Genomic DNA, 23,105 nt, shown 5'->3' on the forward strand with positions numbered 1-23,105 from the left:
CAATAAATGACTGAAAAAAACAAATCACAACCCCTCCCTAAAAATCCCAGTAGCATTATGGCTTCAGACACTGAATTCATGATGACCTCTTAAGTTATGAATGTCGTTTGAGGGTAGGATTCCTCTCGTCTAACGTTAACTTGCCAAAGGATAGTAGTGTAGTCTAATCTAGTCATCTAGACCCCTGATGCAATCAGCAATGAAACATAGGTAGCTCCAGAAATGATTCATTCCTAATAGTATTCCTAATCTTTAGATAGATGGGATGTGTCACTGACTGTAGAAAGGGCTGGGGTGAGTAGCCTAGGCCAGGGGGTTAAAGACAGGTGAGATGTGTTGTGCTGCTGGATATTGTTTGTGTTAGCCTGCCCCAGTAACAAAGCAACACGCCTTAACTGTAAACTGCCTACAGGCTAGGCTGCATCACTCCTCGATGGGAGCACCTGGACAGTCACGGCAGCTCAAGGACAAGAGCTGGCACGTTGCACTGCTGAGGCCTCGTCATGTGGTTGAACCCTCAGTACCAGCATCTGTTTGTAAAAGTGGCTCTGAGATACTTCCGATAAAGAGAGTTACGACTGCAAGGTTGTGAGTGCTTTTGAAATGTTACACCATTTCAAAGAGCTCAGGCTATTACCAAATACTGTAGCGGCCCTCCTCTTGGCCACAGTAACATGTGGCTCTTTCTAACTGCAGGTACCACCATTAATTAATTAGTGAATCACACTGGAAACCTTTGAGCCTGAGAAGCAAAACATCATATAAAGGCAATGTCTAGTCCCTATGACTTCATTAAAATGGTTTCTCACGTCAGCTCTGTTTTATCTCAGAAGCTCATCAAACGCATGCACAATAGCAGACCCATCGTGACTATCTATAATGAATTCAAATAGTCCAGCTGACCTCTCGCTTTATCCCTGATGCACTTTTCTTGTATCCTCCCACACAACTGAAAATCCCATCACCACAACTACGTCTTATTCTTTCCACAGTCTGGGAGCTTCCTGGTTCACCTCATTCCTTGTGTTTTTAACTGTTTGAGAATTCTTATTGAACTGATTTCGTTTTCACCTTCTTGTTCATCTACGCTGTCTTTTCTCTTACTTCTGATGGATTTGGTGCTACGCTGAACACTTCTCCCTATGGACAACATCCACTTGGTTGAATATTTTGTGTTTCCTGTTTGTCATCTTTTCTCCATTTGATTTCACTCAGAACTGCCCATATTTACTTCCTCCTCTGATGGAATTTGTTTTCTTCGCTTTATGTTTCATACTTTGTCATAGTGGCAAAGTTGTAACCCTGATTATTCATCCACCAATAGATTGTCCCCAGCTACGTCTTCGAGTTCAGTCACAACAAAAAGAAGCACAAGAGAAAGCTGCAGGAAATGAACATCATGGGGTTCTTAATAAAGAGGATATTTGTACTGAGCAATGTTTTTGTTTTGCTGTCATGCCCAGGACCTTATCATGCTACATACTATATACACCTACAACAAAACACAGTACTTGCCCATGGCCAGACACACCACGTGCTCTAAGTCCTTTGAAACACTCATGCATCCTCCACTGAACCATGAACTTGGATGAAGACCAGACTTGAAGCAAAATGTAAAGTGGACAACTGGCATCCTTCTGTTTCTTGTCCAGATTCAGTATCTGAACCGGTTGAAAATGTTTGGATAGTTTTGATCTGGATCATAACTTTGTTTAGAGAACCATGAAAAAGGTTTTCATCAAAAGATTAGAGGTGATTTTTTTCCCCTGATAGATACATAAAATAATGTTGATTAAAATCAGGAGTCCTTGGTCAGCACTTGTTTTGCTGAGAGGCAAGCTGTGTCTTTCCAGCAAGTTCAGAAGATACCTTGCAACTGGGTCCCAAACAGAACCACTTCAGGTTCATTTATGCTTTCAGTCCTACTCTTGCAAAGCCTGTCCAGTTTGCCAGAACTGGACTGATTTTTTTTTCTAATTATTATTTTTATTTTTATTTGGCCACACTGAAGTTCCTAGAAAGTTTAGACTACATTTTACCTTGAAAAGTTTTGTGATTTGCCATTTGCTTTTGCAGTAGGTGCACTCAGAGCTCTTTGCAGACAAATAAAATGTCACACAACAGCTCTGAGAAACTTATTTAAGTGAGCTAAAGACAAGCCAAGGGTGATGTTACAAACAGATGTCAAAGACGAAAAGAGGGAAAATAATGAAGAAAAGATATGCCAAGTTACGCAAGAAGGGCTGTGTACATGAAAATGGATGGCAGACTTGGCCTCTAACATAGTAAGTTGCTGCTTAACTATGCACCTTATTCACTTCTCATCTGTTTGCATGTTTAGTTTCCTGTTCCTTGGGGTAGGGGCAAATAAAGATTGAACAGAAGATTGTAACTGGAAACATTATTCAGAAAAAAAAGACTACAAGAATGAGGATAGATAGAATAGTGCCTTGGGTAACATAATCAACACATGAATGAGAGCAGTGGAAAAGTAAACACAGAAAGGGACCGTCACAGAAGGCACACGATGAGCAATACGAACTGGTGAGTAACTGTGGAAGTTGCTAAGACTCCTACTCACCAGGGAGAAAAACAGTGATGCAAGAAGAGGTTGGGTTGACAGGAAGGAGTAAGACCAGCATTCCCATTAGTTTGCTCAGTTGTGCCTGTATCTTTGTACGAGGGGTTACATCTTGGCTCTGGTTGGTTCAGCACTGTTTTATGCTGATCATCATCTGATGAATAATAATGTGTTTTTGTGGCTGGCTGACAGTGATTACCACCCTCTGCCTCTTGCTGTAGCCAATGAAAAAGAATATAAAATTGGTACACCCATGGGACTGTTGGCTGGCAAACTGTGAAATACAAACAACCAAAGCTCTTAGATTTTTTTTTAAAACATATTAATCACTGAGGCAATCCAACACCCCTACAAATAAGCAAACTAATTTCACAGGATTTTATATTCTTTGAGGAGTTAAACTGATTTCTGGATATAGATGTATGTGACTTATTTTGATCCAGAAGTTGTTTTGTCTTTGAAACTGTTTTTGTTTGTTTGTTTGCTTGCTTGCTTTTTATTTGTTTATTTATTTATTTTTTTTCCCCTGGTATATCACCATTTCTATTGGCGAGTGTAAATTATCAAAGTTCTCAATGCCTTTTGTCATGAAGACCTCCCTGGACTTAACTGCCTCTTACATCATTACCTGCAGATGAGAAGAGTGGTCATTTCTAATCTCATTTTGCAATGTTACACTTAGGTCAATTGATCTATTACCCTTTACTCCATCAGGATAAATCTAGGGTAAATATAACTAAACCCCTCCAGTATTCAGAGGCATCTCTTTGAGGGTAATGCTAAGCACTATATTTGCTTGTTTGGATGCCATTGACACAGACAGTTCTTTGTCAAAAGCTCTTGCAGATACGGTTACAGTTGTGTGTTCAGAATGCACCAACATCTACAAGACACCTGGAGAGGCTTTTTTCCAGTCTCTAAGTCTTTGCAGAGCTTCTTCCTAACACCTGTTTACTACTGACAGATGAATCAAAAGAGAAGCAGTGAATCAGTAAGCTGTGGACTTTAAGAGGTTACTTACACCAGACACTCCAAGAACAGGAGCTTGCAAATCCTTATTTCTCGAAGAAATCCACTGGACATCACAAAATGTGGTACAAACGCCCTATGTAAAAAAGGACTGTAGAAGGGGTCTTCATTTAATAACAATGTTCTTAAGCTTGGCTGTAGCCCAAGGATACTGGTACTGGTGGATAAAAAGTTCAACGTGAGCTGGCAATTTGCACTTGAAGACCAGAAAAAGAATCCTGGGCTGCATCAAAAAAGCGTGGCCAGCAGGTGGAGGGAGGTGATCCTCCCACTCTGCTCTGCTCTCGTGAGACCCCACTTGGTGCACTGCATTTGGTTTTGAGTCCCCTGTGCAAGAAAAACATGGACATGTTAAAAGCAGGTCCAGACGATGGCCACAAAGATGATCAGAGGGCTGGAGCACCTCTCCTATGAAGACAAGCTGAGAGTTGGGGTTATTTAGCTTAGCAAAAAAAAGCTTCAAGGATACCTTATAGCAGCCTTCCAGTACTTAGAGGGGACCTACAGGAAAGATGAGACTGTACATGAGACTACAGGAGAGACTCTTTATCAGACTGTAGTGATAGGACAAAGAGTAATGGTTTTAAACTAAAAGAAAGTAGATTTAGATTAGATATAAGGAAGAAATTCTTTACTGTAATGGTGATGAGGCATGGGAACAGGATGCCCAGAGAAGCTGTGGATGCCCCATCCCTGGAGATGTTCAAGGCCAGGCAGGATGGGGCTTTGAGCAACCTGGTCTAGTAGGAGGTTTTCCTGCCCATGGCAGAGAGGTTGGAACTGGGTGATCCTTAAGGTCTCTTTCAACCCAAATCATGCTGTGATTTCTGTGATATTCACGGGCTATGATGACTCCTTCCTTCCAAAGGCAGCAATACTGGCAAAGGCTTGCTAAGGGAGGTTAACCCACATAGAAAGGGGTAGGCACAAATTGTCTCCCTTTTCTAGACTTGCTTTTTATCCTGTACTGACAAAGGTCAGACAGGGTTTATGCTGTGAAGGCTCTATGTCAATGATGCACGCCCCCCCCCCCCCCCCTTTTTTTTTTTTTTTTTGTGGAAGAGCTTAATCTACACAGTGAGCATCAGTTAGCTCTACCTCCAGTTGCATTCAAACTCTTGTCAATGAAACACTTCCACCTGAGCAGGTTAGGCCATGCCAAAATGATAATTACACAGCTGGAATATACTGGTCTCTGGTAAAAGCTCACTGTATGCAATCATTATTTCTGCTGCTTTCTTCACAGAATGCATGCACAGGGAATTAACATCACATACATTGAATTCTTCCTACGGAATGCAGTCAAAGGAAAACCTGTTAAGGTTCTGGAGATATGTTTTTTTTCTAAGCAGAACTTCAGACTCACTACTTGGGCACTGGCCATGCTTGCTTGGGATGGATGTGGTATTGCCTGCAGCACACGATAGTTTTTGACAGTGAGGAAAATCAAATATATTATCAAAGTCTGGAAAAAAATACTGCCCTTCAGAAACAAACGGTGCATCTTTTAGCCATATTCTAGAATGAAAATATTAAATTACTGTGAAACAACCCTGGCCTCATGTATTTCAAATTTACCAAGAACCCTTGGTTCTCAGCCAGGGATCTTGGTATAGCACACCTGTAGCCTCACTCAGAGAAAGTAATTGGGTAGTGAGATACTAGCTTTAAAATAATGGTACACTAATGGAAAAAGGAAAATAAAAGGATACTTCTTCAAGAAAAAACAAACAAACAAACAAAAAACAAAATTAACTCTCAGTGTGTTATTTTTATTTGTATGCACTCAATAGTACACAATATATTTATATGGCTATAAATACAGAAACGTAGGAACTTGCATACCAAATCTGACCAGTACTCTATTTCACAAGATTCAAAAGATGTAAGAAACTTCATATGAGGCAATGACAGGTCAGCCTCCATCCAGGGAAGCTTCTGCTTAATGCCCATCGTTGTAATGTTTCTCCAAATTCACAAAACACGAGGGCTATCTCCCTTTGAAAAGTAATACATGTATAATAGAACAATCTGTATTTGATACATATAGATCTCTGTACAGTAATATTTACAATATATTGCAAGGATTACAGTCTCTACTGGATGTCTTTATTGCAAATATTAACGTTTAGGCCATAAAAATCAGACTTTGTACCTTTCACGTTATGCTACAGCTGCGGATATTGTCCCATCACATGGTTGGAGCACATTGAAACACTTGGGTGTAAATAGCAGTTAGCACTGCACACTTGCACTCCATTTGACAAAATCATTCAATTTATGATTTGTCTTTGTCCTCAGCCCCAGTTTTAGGTTTCCCAAAAGAACAGAAACCCATTTCCAAACTTCTGATTTACCTCAATGGCCTGCTTTACCTCACTTTATCACTAAAGTTGAAAAAAACAGCCCTTCCAAATCTTGTCTTTTATAGCAAAGTAGTAAAAACATCTTGAAGACTTCTTTTGGGAAAAGACAGGTAGTGGCTAACAGTAGCATTTTTTTCTCATTTTGATGGATATGAGTGAAACACCCAACAGATGGAAGAAAAAGCCATCCCATGTAACAGTAACAGGAGCTGAATGAAGTACCAATCTTTGGTATAAGCACCAAATCATCCATTCAGAAGAGGTACGGAGAAAGAATGATTGTCATCTGCTGCCTTTCTTGGCATACTGGGAAAAGTAGGTTATTAGCTTATCCAGAAGATATTTTTAAATAAAGGGAATCCATAGCTTACCAGGGTAAGATCTTAGTTAGGTCCACATCTTCTCGGGAATAAATGATATCTCAGAGGGCTCAGGGTTCCTATCAAAGCTTGAACAAAGCAAGGGAAATTTTGCCACATATATATGTGGAAAGTCATCACGACCACATTAAACTGTCCACAAAGATAAAAATAAGGAATTAAAAAAATATTCAGAATGGGGCGAATTCTGGTTTCACTAATCTGTGCCAAGAAACATTCATTGATTTTGACAAAAGCTGATGTTCAGTACCTTCAAGCCAATTGAACATTTCTACCGTTGAAAGCACACTACCAATGCATCTTCTATTTTTTTTCCTAGCATTATAATCTTAACTTCAAAGTTGAGAGCCGCTCATCTGAAAAAGTGAAAACAAACAGAAGTTTGAAAATGAAACTAAAAATCTTCCTTGGATACCAAATAAAATAATTCCCTTGTGTTGTGGTGGGGCACCGATTTGTAATGCAAAAGATTTTTCCTGGGCTCTGAACCATCTACAGTCAATTCATATTTTCAAAGGCAAGCAGGTATCAATCTCTGACAAAAGCACCTGAACACTTTGCAAAGTGAGCATGAAAAGAACAGATACAGCAGGTTATGTTCAGGACTAATAAACCTAGTCTGTGTCCCTTTAAAAATTGCACTTTCAGTGCATAAATCATATTAGCAGCATCTTGGGTTGTAGTTCTCTGAGAATCATCCTTAAATAATAATGTAACAGAAGCACACAGAAATCTCATTATTTAACAAGGATATCCCTGTGCGCTAGCTTCTTTCTAAATTTGCAGAAGCTCACTCATGCAAACTATTTGGTTTCCTCCTAAGTTTAAAAAAGGTTCAAAAATTACTGTATTGGTAAGCGTTATCTGCCTATCTAGACAACTTCAGACACGCAGTCCTTAGTATATGACACTAGAAAAAGAAGACAAATGCCTTGCATTCTCAAACTGTTGCTGTAATTGAGAACTAACTATCCAGTGACTGACAAGCACATTTAAAACATATGTAAATGCAACCCAGCCATCTTGTTGTGAATTTAACTGCTGTCAGCTGCAGCACTTGATGAGGGCTTCAGGGGTGACTCTGTCAGCGTGCTGAGTTTGTGTAAGTTCAAATGGGAAACTGGGCCTCCCACATCGGATGTTTTCTAGGAGTACTGCTGCTCACTCTTGCCCTTTCCTCTCCTACAGGTTTATTTACCAAGAGCAACAAACACTTTAAAAATGCAGCTCAAGTGCTCATTTGGGCTCTGCTTCCACCCAGCTGTGCTGGCAGCCGTTTTGGGCCAGAAGAGGCACCTCGAGAGCTGCCGGTGTGCCAGCAGAGAGGAATGCAGAGAATGACAGCTCCTTTTTCTGGACTCCTCACAGCTCAGGTCTAAGGGCCAGGTGAAGTCTGGCGCTGCAAGCAGGACACCATGCCTGTGGCAACACATGTCTAACCTCTGCAGTACGCCCCATCGGAGTCCTTGCTGTGCAGCTGTCAGATAGGCCTTGGTGTGACTGAAAGGGCAATGGGCCTACATTGGTTTCTATTTTACTTTGTGGTTTGTAATATCCACAAAGAAATGCTTTGGTCTCAAACATTCTCTATTAAGTAACGACAGATTGCATTAAGTATCTGGGACATAGCCAGCAAGGTCCATGAGTTATTGCAGAAGGCACCATTCCCTACACTGATGATCCAAAGTACTTTTTATCAGATTTTGAAACACGTTTCTCTTGGCCAGTTCAAATGAAGCATTTTAATGGTGATATTGAGTGAGGTGCTGTCTACACTGGATCTTTTCCCATCAGAACATCCAACTAGCATGGTTGTGCCTGTGCCGTAGCACATCCTCTTGCGAGATGTCACAGTGCAAGGATGCTGGCCTGCACATCCTGAGTACAGCTCTACTCCAGACCCACACTAGGGAAGTGTGGCCTTGCATAGCCTAGGATAGTTTCCTACTGTGGTTCTGTAAGCCCACTCATGGTGCATAAAACAAAAGGTATTGAGCCACCAGCCGCCAAGCACTGGAACGAAACCCTCTCTGGTAGAGTCAGAAATAGGTTGCAAGCACAGTGGAGGAGCCCATGTAAATGTGAATTGTACAATTCTGCAGCACGGCAAAAACAATGTCAAACCCTCTCTAATTTTTGACTACCTGTTTCTTAGAACTGCACTTCTGAAAAAAACTCAGGCAGTATTTTAGAAGCTATTCCTCCCTGTTGGCTGAGGAGGCTGTGCGACTGAGCAAGCTAGATGGACAAAAGGTACTCCAGTGTGCAATGAACAGCCTTAAAGAGAGGCTTGGCAGGGATTTAGCTTACAGCATGTTTGCCAAGCACACCAGATAAAGCTGCCACAGTCCTCACCAACAAGGCAAACAATGTCTCCTGATGTCAGGATGAGCCCTGGTCAAACAGCCCCGGTGGGACAGGGCCTCTGAGCGGCTGGGTGGAGCCAGCCGGCCTGCAGGGCGAGGTCTGACCTGGGGCTCATTGCCACTTCATCCCCACTTTCTCCTCCCATCCCTGGTGGCAAACTCTTTGCTGGGGAGAGACGGGTGCACGACACGGACCTTCTGCCACATCCTGGAGCGACATCCTGGGGCGGTGACTTGATGCTGGATATTTCTGCCAACAGCATGCTCTGCTTTGCCAGGAGCTTTCATTTCCTGCTTCCTCGCCGTGGCACAGTTCACGATTTCAGCTCGTTGTCATGCTCTCGGACACCCTTTGTGCTTGTGACAAGAGTGAGGCTGCCAGGGGATGGGGGTGAGGGAAGGAGGCAAGAAGAAAATGCTATACTTGGACCAAATAGCCATGAGCCAGATGAGGGAAGAGTTTCTTCCTGTGTCTGGTTTTGTTCAACTTCCAAGTCAAGGATTCTGATGAAAGAGAAAAAAAAAAAAAGTGCAATTTATTATTTATCATATCAAACAGCATTAGGTGATACTCCAAGGCTTTTGTCCAGCTGCTTACAGTTATTGCCAACATAGTAAATTCCCCTCCCATGAGATCTCCACTTGAATAATGAACATTCATGTAAGAATGATGCTGAAACACAAGGCTGAATAATCCTGATTCAAGCCAAGAAGGAGGATGTCCTGTGAACCCCTTTCTTGGAGTCAAGCAGGGCTGACAGCGAGAGGAGCCAGCAGAAGTGAACTGCAGAGGTGAATTCAGGCAACTGTGAAACAGTTCAGGCATACTGTGAAACAGCAATGCCCATCTCACTGAGGAAATTTGTGTTTTGAAGCCCACAGCCCATGTTCAGACTCTGCACTCATCACTCTGATGAGACGTGTCAGGGAACCTGACTTCAGGTAGTTGTTTTACTTATGCAGTGTCCCACCAGGCTCCAGAGAGCTCATGAAAAATTAAATGGAGAACATAAAATATGAATGAGGTGCTCACCGGCCCATACAAGCTATGCGGTTCTCAAGAGGTGTTTTACATGTAATAAAAGCTAGATTTTAGGAAAACAAGCTTTTGCTTCTTTCTCCAAAGAAGCTGTAACACTTTTCAAGCCTCTGTGTAAAATGAGGTGCCTTCAAGAATGTGTCTCAGAGCCACAAAGCCAAATATGTGGATATTGTAAAAAATGTATGTATCTAACTTGATGCTGCATTGTCAGAGAAAATGTAGAACTGAATGAAAAGATGAACATTTGAGTATACATTAATGTAAACACCATAACTAGAGGACTCAACCTGAGATCACATGAAGATAGCTTAAATTTTGCCTGGTAACTGTAATATTTAACATATGGTAAAACTTGGTGACTCCTGTCCCTTATTCCAGGTGTTGTGCCCTGGTATTTTTAGCTGAGCTCTCTGAACTTTTTCTGGTGCTGTGGCCTAACTGGTATTTTCTTTTTCAGAAAGCGTCCAGAAATTAACCTGAAAACAATCATAGCCCTACTACTGAGGTGTATCAGCCGAGAGTCAGCTCTAGTATTATGTTTAAAATTAGGTTTATAATATGAACCTTGTGGATTAATGTTTCCTAGACTGCCAGAATTTTGGTGCCAAAGAAAATTGCTGCCAGTATAAAGCATTCCCTTGTGCTCTACTCTGATTTCACTTTAAATGGGAGACTGCACCATTGCTAGGGGTACAGAACAGCTAAAGGAAAATCTGTCCTAGAACATGTGGTTTCTAGAAATTAAAATTACTGCAGAATGCTCATATTTGTCCCTTGAACTTCATGGAGGTCTTTTTACCACACTGTTAGGCTAGCACTCTTTCTGAATGGTTATTTTGTCTTAGGTGTTAAAAAAAAAATAAATAAATAGACATCGACCAAGCCTTTGTGAAGTTGCACCAGCTCAGCCCCTGGATAACAACTTTCCCCTTCCTGCCCTGGCTTTTGCCCTGGTGAAGCACCCTCTTGTCCTCAGCCTCTGAAGACTGCATGCTCCTTGAGGTGGTCACCAACATCTCCTGTCTCAGCTGCGGTGCTGGACATCCTCAGCACCATGCAAATGGATGGGGAAAGGCCCAACTGCTCCCTCCTGAGAAGGCTCTGGCGTCCTGTGGTGACGACTGCTGTTCTGGCCCTGGTGCCTACTGCTGGCAAGGCCATGCAGAAGCAGACAGGTTTTTATTTTGCTTCCCTTCATGGAAATTTGGTTGGTTTTGTTACGTGGCTCCTGCTTGCAGTGGAGGAGAGCGAGCTGTGCCATCCGTCCTCAGTGTTTTGTGAGGCCAGCAGTGGCAGCAAGCATCACAACTGGCCACCTGCACCGTTTTGTTTTGTGTGTCTCCCTTGCCTTTTATCACAGAGATATGAGCAAGGAGGAATGATCAGAAGAGCCCTTTCTTCTCTCTGACGTAATTTGGGAAAAGATCTGTCACATAACAACGCTTCTTTAAGTTGTCAGGCGGACACCTGACAACTGCTCTTATCTAAAGCAGCTTGAAATGGTGGTGCAAAAATGTCTCTCCCTCCTTCCTTGCTCTACTTGCAGGACTAAAATATCCTTTCAAGAAAAATACAAATTTTAAAAATTATCCACTTTTCACAGAATTAAAACTATTTTAAGTAAATACATGGATTTCTGCATTTTATAGATTACAGGAATCTGGAGTGACAGCCCCACACCCACATAAGAAAGAGGCTCGAGCATGTCATTGCTCCCCGTTCATAAGGCCCACACTCACCCTCAACAGCTGTACCTGCACTAAGCGATGCTCTTCTCACGCACCAATTACAAACTGTCAGAAAACATACATGTAATCTTTCACATCGAGAATTGTTCATGCAATTTTTAAAGACCATACTGTGGTACTTGTCCTAAGGGCTTCGCGTATTGGAAGGAGAAAAAACTGTCTACTAGACCATCAGTACCAAAGGCCCCAGGAACACAGCTCTTTGAGATCAGATGCAAAATAAACACAGCTTTGACTAAAACCAGGATATCAGATTTCGCTAGGGCTAAATTTGTTCTACTTCTGCGTGTGAAGTAATTGTTTCCCAAACCCCGACGCCACACATTTGTATAACTTATCTTTAGTTTAACACAGCCAAGTACCCCTCTATACAAAAGAAACCACACAACTCATTTCTTGCCACCGGTACCAAGCCACACGGCAAAGCCCACTTCAGAAGAGCCAAATCCACTACAATCAAACAGGACAGATAACATATGCTAGGGGATCACCTGGAGCAAACTTATATGGTCCGCACAGCAAGAAGACTGATAGCAGTAGTACTGGCTCTGCTTTGCTTGCCTGATACTTGGGGGTGCCTATATATAAGCAAAAGAAGGGAACAAGGAGAGAGTGAGGGAAAGTAAGGAGGGGAAGCTGTAGCACTACGGTATAAATAAAGTGTACTCCTAATTGTTAATAGTTTCAGTTCAGTCTGTTATATAAGCTGCTGTAATTAAGGGTTGAATACTTTTCTAAGTTTTTTTTTTCAGCACTTAATGTAACAGAAATGCAGAAAACAAACTATTTACAAAGTAGAAGTCTGCAAAAGACAGACAGCCCTCATTGACACCGACACTTTGATTTCTCATAGGGGGTCTGATCTCAGTCTGGCGAGCTGTACTCATTTGTTTGTTTGCATTTTGTTCTTTGCAATGCCCCAGATTTCTGCTTTGAAAAAATGCTGTACTGTGACAAGTAGTCTACAAAATACAGGTTCCCACCACCGTTCATAAAAAGACTAAAATAAATTATGAAAAGTCTAGTGCTCGCTAAAGAGGAAAGATAAATGTATAAATCAACAGGGCGAGGCTTTGCACACACCTTGAGTTTGCCAGGCTGCAATGCACGCTGAAAGAAGCCTTCATGCCAACTCCTGGATCGCCTTGTTAGTCTCCTTGGCTTTCTTACACGTGTACAGCCACTTGATTATCCGAGCGTTGCGCTCGATCACGGAGGTGCTGCTCGGGACCTGCTCGGTAAGTTCGTCCTCCAGCAGCCCCTCGTCCCCGCTGTGCCTTGTGAAGTCGCTCTCGGATGTCGCCACGCTGATGCTGCGAATCTTGAAGGAGACATTGTCAGACACCACCGAGAAGTTCTCTCTCCCCAGATCCTCAATGACCTCCTGCTCCAGGCCACAGTACTTAAAAAACGTATCAAACTCAGCGAAAGACTTGGAGTAGCGAGAGCTGATGTCTGACTGGGAGCGATGGAGACCTCTCCTCTTCACCTCCTTGACCTCTTCAGCAGCTACAGTCAATGTTGAGGGTCTCTCAAGCTCTGTTGTACACAGCCCCGGGGTTTTGGTGCTCGCAGCAGCAGTCTGCTCAGCCCCATGGCTGCTTGGCTTGTGGTCACTGTGCTTTGCCACGGGCGGCTCTTTGCTCTCTGTGCTTGCAGCGTCCTCCATAATGACTCTGGGCATCTCGGGGGAGGCCAGCTGCTTCTCCTTTCCAGGCCCTTGGAAGAACCTCCTCACCAAACTCCCTCGTGAGCCGTCCTGGCTCTGGCCTCTCCCCAGCTCACATTTCTGCCGGTAGATCACCAGCGAGTCTGGCCGCACCTGCCTCCTGGGGGTGCTGCGCCTGGCTATGGGGGGGCCGTGCTGCAGGGGGGCACGGCACGAGCACGTCACCTTCGCCCGCTCCGGCGGCTTCGCGCCCTTCCCTCTCCCCAAGTCCCTGTTGGTCTTCTCGCTCTCCACCGAGCACGCCTCGCTGCCGCTCTCCGAGGCCGAGCTGAGCACCGTGACGGGTTCCTGCTTCGTGCCGATCACCTGCTGGCTTTTCACGTACTTGGCCTTGTCGGCCGCCAGCCTCTCCACCGCACTTCTCCTGCTGGGGGTGCCGGCCCCCATCTGCCTGCGCAGGTACTCGGGCCCCTTGCTGAGGAGCCGCACGGTGAGCGACGAGTGCAGGTCGGGGATGGCGTGCATCTTCACGGCCCGGCTGAGCGGCTCGGCGGGCATAGCAGCTGCGAGGCTCCCCGCCTCCCGTCCTGCGTGGGCGAGGCACCAAAGAAGAAATAAAATACAAAACCACCACCACCACCAATAAAACAAAATAAAATGAAAAGTATAAAAAATATAACAATAATCCCCCCCCCCAAACCCACCCTGAGGCTCCGCACCCTCCGTGGGCTCCCCCCGGCCGCCGCCGCGGGCTCTCGCTGCGCCTCCCCACGCAGCCTCCCCCGCGCCCCCACCCGCGGCCGTGCCCGGCCCCCCCCGGCCCCCGCAGCCAATCCCGGCCCCGCCGCGCCGGGGAGCGGCGCTCGGCACGGCCCCGGCGGCGGCCCCGGGGCAGGGCCCCGACGGGGGCAGTGGGGGGACCCCACGAGGCTGGGGCCGGTGTGCGCGGTGCCGTCGGGGGGCTGTCAGCGATAAGGCGACGCGGCGACGCGGCGGCGAGAGGCTCCGGCGCTGCTTTGCCCTTCAGAAGTACAGGGCAGGGTTCCCCCCCCCCCGCCCGCCCCGTGCCGGCGGCTCCCAGCGGGCAGGGCAGCTGCTTGCTGTGATTTAAATATGCGAAAGTGGAGGCCGTCACCTGGGGCGGGCTGGGGGCACGGCTCGTCCTCGTGGAGCCCGGTGGGAGATGGGTCTGCCCTGTGGTCGCTCGTAACCGAGTCGGAGAGAGCTTTCAGAGAGAGCTTCTTTATTCCTTTTCGTTTTCTTTTTCCTTTTTTTTTGTTTCCATTTGTTTTTTAAATTTCTTCTTGGAAAGAGTCGTCAGGCATTGGAACAAGTTACCCAGGGAAGTGGTGGAGTCACCGTCCCTGGGGGTGTTCGAGGAAAGGTTGGACGTGGTGCTTAGGGACAAGGCTTAGTGGGTGATATTGGTGGTAGGGGGATGGTCGGACCAGGTGATCTTGGAGGGCTTTTCCAACCTTAATGATTCTATGGTTCTATGATTCTAAATTGCCTATTAATCCTTTGGGATTATAATATCAGGATGCTTTTGTGGTGATCAACTCATATTCAGTATTTACACTCACCAAATGTTGGAAATGCAAAGGGAAAGATGGAATACAGAAAAAAAAAGAAGTACTAGGCACCCTTTATGTCAAGGAAGCGTAGGTGAAGAGTTGGGTATGGATGCCTCCTGCACCCAGTGGAAGCAGACAGCAGGGATCTGGGCACCTCTGGTACAGGGGGCTGCTTTGCTTTGGGGTGGGAAAGAAATAGCCTTTGTGCTTACAACAACAAAAACAAGTGTTATACAAATGGAGCCCCGCTCTGATGGCTGTGCCCAGAAACTGTGTCATCACCAAAGGGTCGAGCCATGTGGCTGGCACTAACATTATCCTCCTTCAAGCATAAACCACTATGAGGTACTAAACTGTGACCTGAGCAGCTGTGTTTTCAGTGGAGCGGCACTCCTCTGGGCATGTCTGGCTTTTCTGGGGATATACCCATAGTTTCTGCGCAGTATTGGAACCACACCATGACTGTCAGTCAAGGGACCACCTAAGTCACGGTCCAACTTCCCTAAGGCAGTGCAGGAAATGTATGCTAATTTTTGAGTGTTAGGAGTGGAGTGGTTTCATCCGTGCCCTCAATGCAAAGCGACGAGTCACCAGTCATGCTGAAAGCATTGCTCCCATTTTAGCCCAATGCCCTGGACAAGGCCAGCAGGCTTTGGTGAGATGTTCCCACTGTGACAAGGGAAGGGTTGCCCTGGGGTAGGAGCCCAGGCTAACACTTCAGTGAAGACCTGCTCGAAGTAGCAGTGAACAGAAATATTCCCTCTCCAACATGGCTCTGCACCTGCTTTTGCAACTTCCATACATTTGTTTTACATCCTCATTGACCCTAGACACGCGGATCTGAACGCAGGAAGCCTCATAACACAAACTTCTTCCTATTCCCGGCAACAATCCCAGAAAAGACGCCTGCCATAAGCATGACTGAAACTCATGTTGTACTTTGACATCGCTTTGAGAGTAGTTCTCATGGATATACAGAATGAGCATATACAGGTAGAGCTGCCTCACAGACCAGCATGCCTAAAAATTAATGTTCTCAACAGTAAGAGGCAGTAATGATGGTATAAGCACAGCTGATTACTAAGGAGCCCTTCACTATTAAAGCAGCTCATGCAAAAATGTGCAAGAGTGTGTTTAATATTGTTACATATTTAAATGCTTCATGGAAGGCTGCGCTTATGGAGAAGGCTATTTCTTCTGACAATGAACCTTAGCAGGAAGCCAAAAGATGTGATGAATTTATTAATGAGATTAAACTTTCATTCCTGTCCCCATATTGACAAATTTTGTCTTATTTTCTTTCCTTCATTTGAAGTTCAAAGACTATATAATGAAACGACATAATTTCACATTCCTCCATACATCTTGGTGTTTATTTTTCTTCTTTTACCAATTTCTTGTACCTTGTATCTCTGAGCTTTAAGAACTTACAACAAATCTCAGACTGTTGATTCGTTTGCATTTATTTGAAATAATGAGAAGAATGAATATACATGAGTATCAGTAAAAGTGGTCTTATTAAGCAATTCCAATTCATGATTTTATTAAAACTCTGCTGTGCTCTACTGGCTATATGCAAAAGCCACTAGCAAAAGCAGATATTACACATTTTTGTCCTTGGACAATAGCTCTGTGTTTAGAATTGACATACAAAACACAATTGAAAAATATTGACTGCTTTGGATGAAAAAGAGTTTTTTAAACATAAAAAAAGGGAAAATTTTCCTTTTATTTTGCTTAGTTTAGGTTTTGAACATGAGAAACAAGCCAGGATATTTTGGATGAAACATTTTTTACTTTCAAGGAATTTCCTCTCCCTCTGCCTGAAAATAAGTGAAATGCGAGTTTTGATTTTCCAAAAAGTGCACATCACAAGAAATGTCTTATTCCTTTTTCACCTTTCTTCATAAGTGAAATACTTTTCCCTGCATGCTGTGAATCCTAGATGGTGATAAAGACATTTAAAGTGGGAGAAGAGTCTTTCAAAGGCCAGGAAATATTGTGAGCAACAAAATTGTTTGAGCTTGTCTCCCCTTTGATAAGGTACATCAGTATAGCAGCTAGACAGCTATGTGTTATTTCAAATATGTTTAGGTCGTGTTTATGATCTTTAAAAATTGTTAAGATTATTTGAAATATTTAAATATCTTGAAGTTAGCTGTTATATTTATGGATACACTCTCACAGTGTTCAAAGAAGAGAGAGCCATTGTGTTCCTTCCTTCTGCAACGTGGAGTAAGATGTTGTGCATTATAAGAGCCTCAAGCAAACAAGCTTTGCCCCTGGCCCAGCAGAGGCATAGAGACACTAAAATGGAAGCAAACGGCAGCCCCCTTCCCTCAGCCTGTCAGCTGCCATCCTGTCTCTTTGGCAGTGATACATTAAGCAAAGGCAAGAGAAGCAAAAAAATAAATAAATCCTGCACACCCTAACCCTTATCTGACAGCAAGAGTTTCCCCACTCAGTGGAAGTTTTACAAAACACTAAGTCAGATGTCAATTAAAGTTATTGCTAAATGCAAAGCAGTTGAATTTGTCTTTTTGTGGGGGGTAACACAAGCCAATTCTCTGCTTGTATGAATAATAAAAGTGTGCAGGACACATTTTCCTGCTGCGGGCAAGTGGAAAGGCAGTAAATCCGAGCTGCAGCAATATGACTGCAGGTAAAAACTATAATGCGTGCAATGCTTAGGTCATTGCTGTCTACTGCTCGCACCCAGTTCCCAGTGGCAGTGACACACCTTTGACCCTTTGTAGTGGTCAAAGGGCAAAAACGAAGCTGGCAGTAACAGAACGGCAATGGGCGGTAAAAAACAAGGAGAAGACAGGTCACAAGAAGGGGGAGCTCAAGATCCTAGAGAAATGGGATGCTCCAGCTTTGGAGATGCCTCTAGACAGCTGTGTCCCAGGACAGCAAAGATTTTGGTAGAGACGGTCCTGCATCACTCCTGTGTTCTGGGTTTTAGCTTCTCCTGCCAGTCCCAGCTCACTTAGCATCTTTTCCCACTCCTGTAATTCCTGGTTGGTTGGTTCATTAAACAATCTAGCATCTTGGCCAGAAAACAACATCCTTCTAAAATCAATCCAGCTTGTTCACTATTGTTACTAGTGGTCTTTGTATTTAAGTAGAATTATTTTTGATACCCTATATAGACCACTTGCTAGGTTGAAGAACCATTACAAATGTTAATAGGACTGTGCAATTAATAGCATATCAATTCATTTGAATGTATGGGGAAACTTATTAAAAACAAAGAGCTTTTTAAAGCTCTTTAAAAAAAAAAAAAAAAGTAATGGAATAGCAGAATGAGAGCAAAAGACAAAAGGAAGGACAAATGCAGCATATACTACACCAGGCAGTGTTAATGGGGAAGACACAAGCCATGACATGCTCGCTTCCCCTCTCATGTCCTTTTGGCCCTGCAGTGCAACTGAGCCTAGACCAGCAGACACCTTTCAGACACCTCTGGCATGACTAACACATGCAAAAATAAAAAATCCAACCCCAAGTTTGGTATCTAATATGCTTGCGTGTTAAAATGTTGAGATTGAATATATTGATTTAAAAAAAATGACTTATTGTTTGAGGAATCAAAATCACTGAGTACTGTATACAAGGATGTGGAAAAGCTATAATATCCACAATGAAATACAGATACCATGTTGCAGAGGGAAGCCTTTATGAATGCATGCTACACCTGTTAAAATAAACTTTGCACTCAGCAAAAGTCTCCTACCGTTGCTTCTGTCCCGTGTAAGTGGGATAAATGTTCCCACACTCTTCTGTAACCACTGTCATAGCTTGCAGTTATGAAACTGCATCCCTCAGTGGTTGCAAAACCCTTTACAAACCAATTGAACTCCTACACAGCTCCTACTTCACCCCACACAGGGATGGGTCCGTGCTCTTCTCTAAGTAATTAAGGTATAGGCAGCATTGCTGCAATATCTCTCACTCATCAACATATTTACGTGTACAGTTTTCCTATAGGGAAGTAGTGTTAGACTGGTCTCATACTCATGGGAAATCCCTTACATATTATCTAAGGCTAAACCCCATACAGGTTTTAATGCTGTACAGCTCCTGATGTTCTGGGGAACTTCCAGCATGTACGTGTCACTGGGATCACCAAAACCCTCTCTGCTGTTTCCTTGCCATGTAGATGCCTAAAATAACCAGTACAAAATTTCTGTTGTTACAGTGCATCACGTCTAGCAATGACACTAACACTGTCATACATCTCTTGCTGTGTGTGGTCAAGAATTTGAGAGACTCAGCACATACTTGCATCCCATGTCTTCCTCTGCTTTTTCTAACACTTGGGCTCTCTATGAGTGCACATACCAGATTAGGAAGAATATGAAAGGTCATTGATTTACTGGATGTCCGACAGAGGATTGGCAGGTGTCTGTAATATATAATCTGCATCCTGCTAGTTGGGGTACTCGGCTGGCAAGCGTGAGAGGCCATTTTCTCCTCCCAGAGGTGGAGCCAAGACGTGAAATGAGATTTCCTGCTTCCCAACATAGTAGCCATAACATGGCTACTCTAGCCCATTATCATTCCAATTCTGCTGTTGAAAACTGTTCTGCTTGCCTAATTAAAAATTACTAAAGATAGTAAGTAGAAGATATTAATTATAAAACCTAAGCTCATGCATCTAGGAAGAGGGAGATCCCCAGTGAATTTTCAATTACTCATGCAAAGTGTAAGTATCTAAGCAGGGAAGGTTGAAAAAGTCTCTCTTTCAACAATGGTCAAAGTCTTCTCTGGAGATGTGGGTTCAAATCACAATACAACCTCAGCTCTTCTACTTTGCAGGCTGTTATAGTCTCTCCTAGTCTCATTTTCCATGATAAAAGCTCAAATTTAGAAATCAAACAACAGGATAATATTCATGTTTGAAAATCCTAATGACACACAGGAATTCTACAATCTCCATTTCAGTCTAAGCTTTACAGGACATCTGAACATATCCTACCAGCTTATGTGCGTGTTCCCTCGCTCAGACACTGACTGCTGGAAATCCCATGCCTTGCCTTATTTTTGTCATTCATTTTCTATACAATATATGAAAAGTTTTATAGTAACAGGTGATTAAGCCCAAAATATTTATATTAAGGCCTACGTTTTGACACATTTTTCTTAACAGAATGGTCACGGGAGCCTTGGCACTGCAGTATTTCCCACCACAGCTGAGCATAGGTCCTCTTCCCAGTTCCAGGGGAAGAGACTCATAAATGACCATACGGATCTCTGAGAAGGCAGCAGACACTCTACATTTTCAGTATCTAATAACCTCCAGCAGTGCTTTGGGCTGGACAGCTTCTCATGGTCTGTCTGGTTGCAGGAAGACAGCAACACACACAAAAAGCCACAGCCAAACATCGATCTTCTTTTATACATAACTGAATAAATGTGTCTATCTCACAGGAGCACAGCTCCTAACATTTAAAGAAATGCATCTATCAGATAAACACCAAAATACTACTGCTATTACCTGCAGAGGTAGAACTTGTACCATATGAGCATATGTAACGTGACATCTGTCATCTTCTTACTATGATTTTAATAATAATAATTTGGATGATAATTTTATGTGTCTATGCAATACTTAATCTGTAGACGTAGCTAGCAATCTCTCAATCTTTCTTATCAGTGATTGGAAACGTTAGACCCTTTCCTTATGTAATCTATGAAGACATGACTGAAGACAATTTTGTACCTGTACTTTCTATATATTAATTTAGAATTGGAAGAGATTTTGCATGATCTCTCTAGCAGAGTTACTGGCCAAGGAAGGTCTGTATGTCACCTTTCCACAGAAGTAGCCATTGCTAAAATGCTTGGCATTTTTCTATGTTTTTAAAGAGCTTAAAGTCTTTCCCTTAATATATGGGTAAGCTGTTCAGTTTTTGATGGACTTGTGATAGCTAAAGGAGACTGCTAAAGTACAGGCTATCTAACGGCGCCAGAGGGTGATTGCTTTTTAGTGTAGTATGCACAAGAAGTATGCAAATCTAGGAGAGCTGATAAATGTGCTTGTGTTCTTGCAACTTTTCTGGGCTCCTTGAATTCTCTGACTTAAGAGCTCCTTGTGGAGCTTAGATGGGAAAAATGAACTAATTTATCAAGATTTCCCTTGCCAAAGACAAACCTATGCATTGAATGGCCATCAGTCACGATGTCTCTGAAGGTGTGGTGTTTTGTCCTTTCATTTTCTAAGGGTTTTTGTTCAGTGCAGACATAACGGCCAAATATTTTCCAAGCTTAAAGGGGAGCCTGCAGTCTGATCTGTATGTATGTACAGAGAGGATATATAGGCTGTGTTTCCTTTGCCTAACTTTGGGAGTTAGTACAGGCAATTTACCATTCCCAACTATCTTGTTTGGCTAACAAGAGAGATAAACAGTGTAGATTTGGTCAAATCATGTCTGTTTTAGTCTTGTGAGCAGACAGTCAATCTGAGACCATAGATGTAATTGGGCTCTCTGACACAGTTTTTCACATTGTGAAATCAGGCCATGTGCAACAAAGCTCATGAATGCCCTTCCCTTTGCATTTCAGAGTCCTTCTAAATACAATCCAGCATCAGCTGAGCTCTGAATAATAACAGAAGAAGATTCCCAACACTCTTGAAATGACCTGACTACAGAGTCTTGATTTACAGGAATTTATCTTGAAAGCGATAACAGATTTCTTCTAATCTGATTGAAGATTAAATAACATCTTGGATAATGAAAGCAAAATGGCTTAGCCGTTCTGTATAATTATATTAATTCCAAAGCTATACAAAACAAATAAACATAAGCCCCAGTATTCAAGCTTCGTTAGGTTTATGTTGTAACAGCCACATTAAACAAAATTACAGATTCAGTCAGCTCTTATCATGCTGGTGTCGAAGCGACTGCTCTGGACAGGCTCACACAGTTATTCATACAGCAGGGGTTTTGTGGGAATCAGTGGTCCAAATTTATTTAGCAAACAGATCCACCCCTAACCCACAAACATTAACTCATGTGCTATCAAGATGTTCATCCCTGGCTTAAGCTGGGATATGTCTACTTCAGATTTCTGGCAGGAACAAAAGGAAAGCACTTCTCTGGGAAAGTTAGGCAAACACCTGGCTGCTGCTTCCTCCTGTAACACTCCCGTGCTGCCCGGTGAGCATGAGTGGTAACGACCAAAGTTCACGGAAAGTGCAGGTCCTGCAAGCCTGGGGACTGCTGAGCTGTGAGGATTCACACATGAACCTTATCTCCTTCCCCGAGACAGAAGATTCAATACACAGAAAGGAACTGGAAGCATTAGAGATTTAAATTGTTTATCCCATGTGACTATTCAGTATCCAACCAGGAATTTACCTGCCAGGAAATAGACTTCTACCTATTTCTTATCATTTTCTATCTTGCAAGTGCTGTTGGCACAGGAGCTTTACTTATGGCCTTCTTTCTATAAAAAAGTCCATATGTTTAAGAGTTTCTAAGATACATACTTTTAGAGAAAAGCAAAAAGTGAAAAGCTTTCTAGTTTTCTAAAGTAGATGCCAAAGGCTTTTGGAGTCTTACTAGGCTCTGAGCTGCATGTTAGAGAGGGCACAGGGGGAAAGTCTGTTGGATCTCTTAATCTAAAACTGAGTGAAATTTCACTGCATCAAGCCTCAGATACAGAGTGATTTCTGTGAAGGCTGCTGTGAAGGAGGAAGGGCTATGGGCAGGCATGTGCCTCACAGCATGATGAGCTAATATTAAAGAGGCTGAAGGTAGTGGAGAGGTAGAACAAGGGATGTGCTGTGACCTGCTGGCTCAAGCCTCATCCCCACGTTGGCTTCATCTCAGGGGCCTACAGCTGCTCTTCTCCAGGACTGGCATTTCTCCTGGATTCTGCTAAGGAGATTTCACTCCCAGAGGCTGGCTGGAGGGTGCACAGCCAGGGTTGCACCAGGTCTGGTTCCTTCTGCCCTCTGGCTTCGGTGCCCTGCACGTTGCACCCTTGGAGGTGTGCTGTCAAGCAGGGCTAGTTCACCGTGGGGGACTACAGTACGACCCTCACTTTTCAGATATTTTGGACTAAATGACCCCTCTTCTGCTCACACAAATGAGTGGAGGACATGGCACAGGCATAGATTGTCTGCCTTTAAATGTAGTGGGGGTGCAGGAAGTCTGCCTTGCGCTCGGTGGTGCACAGACCTTCTTGCCTTGGCTGCTGGGGACAACCCCGTGAACTGAGGGATTCACTGGCAGAGATGTAGCCTACAAGCATACGGAGGCTCAAAAAAGGAGAAAGAGTGGAATTTGCACAGATCATAAGATTGCAGGGAAATTCAGTTTGGAAGTGATGTCAGGAGGTC

The 23,105-nt window shown here is 43.5% G+C and overlaps 1 protein-coding gene across 3 annotated transcripts; it reads right to left on the reverse strand.

The window, feature by feature from the left end:
* Window positions 1-5,361: 5,361 nt before the first annotated feature.
* FAM110C (family with sequence similarity 110 member C) lies at window positions 5,362-14,014 on the reverse strand. 3 transcript variants are annotated; one of them, XR_010830582.1, is made up of 4 exons: window positions 13,886-14,014; window positions 12,596-13,768; window positions 8,918-9,226; window positions 5,362-6,712 (listed from the first exon to the last, which is right to left on the reverse strand). XR_010830582.1 is itself a non-coding variant. In XM_066994842.1 (3 exons), the coding sequence occupies exon 2, from the start codon at window positions 13,737-13,739 to the stop codon at window positions 12,636-12,638; it is 1,104 nt and encodes a 367-aa protein (XP_066850943.1). In that variant the 5' UTR covers window positions 13,740-13,768; window positions 13,886-14,014; the 3' UTR covers window positions 5,362-9,226; window positions 12,596-12,635. The 3 variants fall into 3 exon arrangements, 2 of the variants coding, with proteins under 2 accessions (XP_066850943.1, XP_066850944.1); XM_066994842.1 differs by having other exon boundaries at window positions 5,362-9,226; XM_066994843.1 differs by having other exon boundaries at window positions 5,362-9,226; window positions 13,901-13,915.
* Between the last annotated feature and the right edge of the window lie 9,091 nt (window positions 14,015-23,105).

The sequence above is a fragment of the Anser cygnoides genome, chromosome 3, assembly GCF_040182565.1.
Source record: "Anser cygnoides isolate HZ-2024a breed goose chromosome 3, Taihu_goose_T2T_genome, whole genome shotgun sequence".
Taxonomy (NCBI): domain Eukaryota; kingdom Metazoa; phylum Chordata; class Aves; order Anseriformes; family Anatidae; genus Anser; species Anser cygnoides.

Excerpts from the sequence above, each read along its gene's own strand:
- FAM110C (XM_066994842.1), bottom strand. The coding sequence starts at position 13,739 with ATGCCCGCCGAGCCGCTCAGCCGGGCCGTGAAGATGCACGCCATCCCC.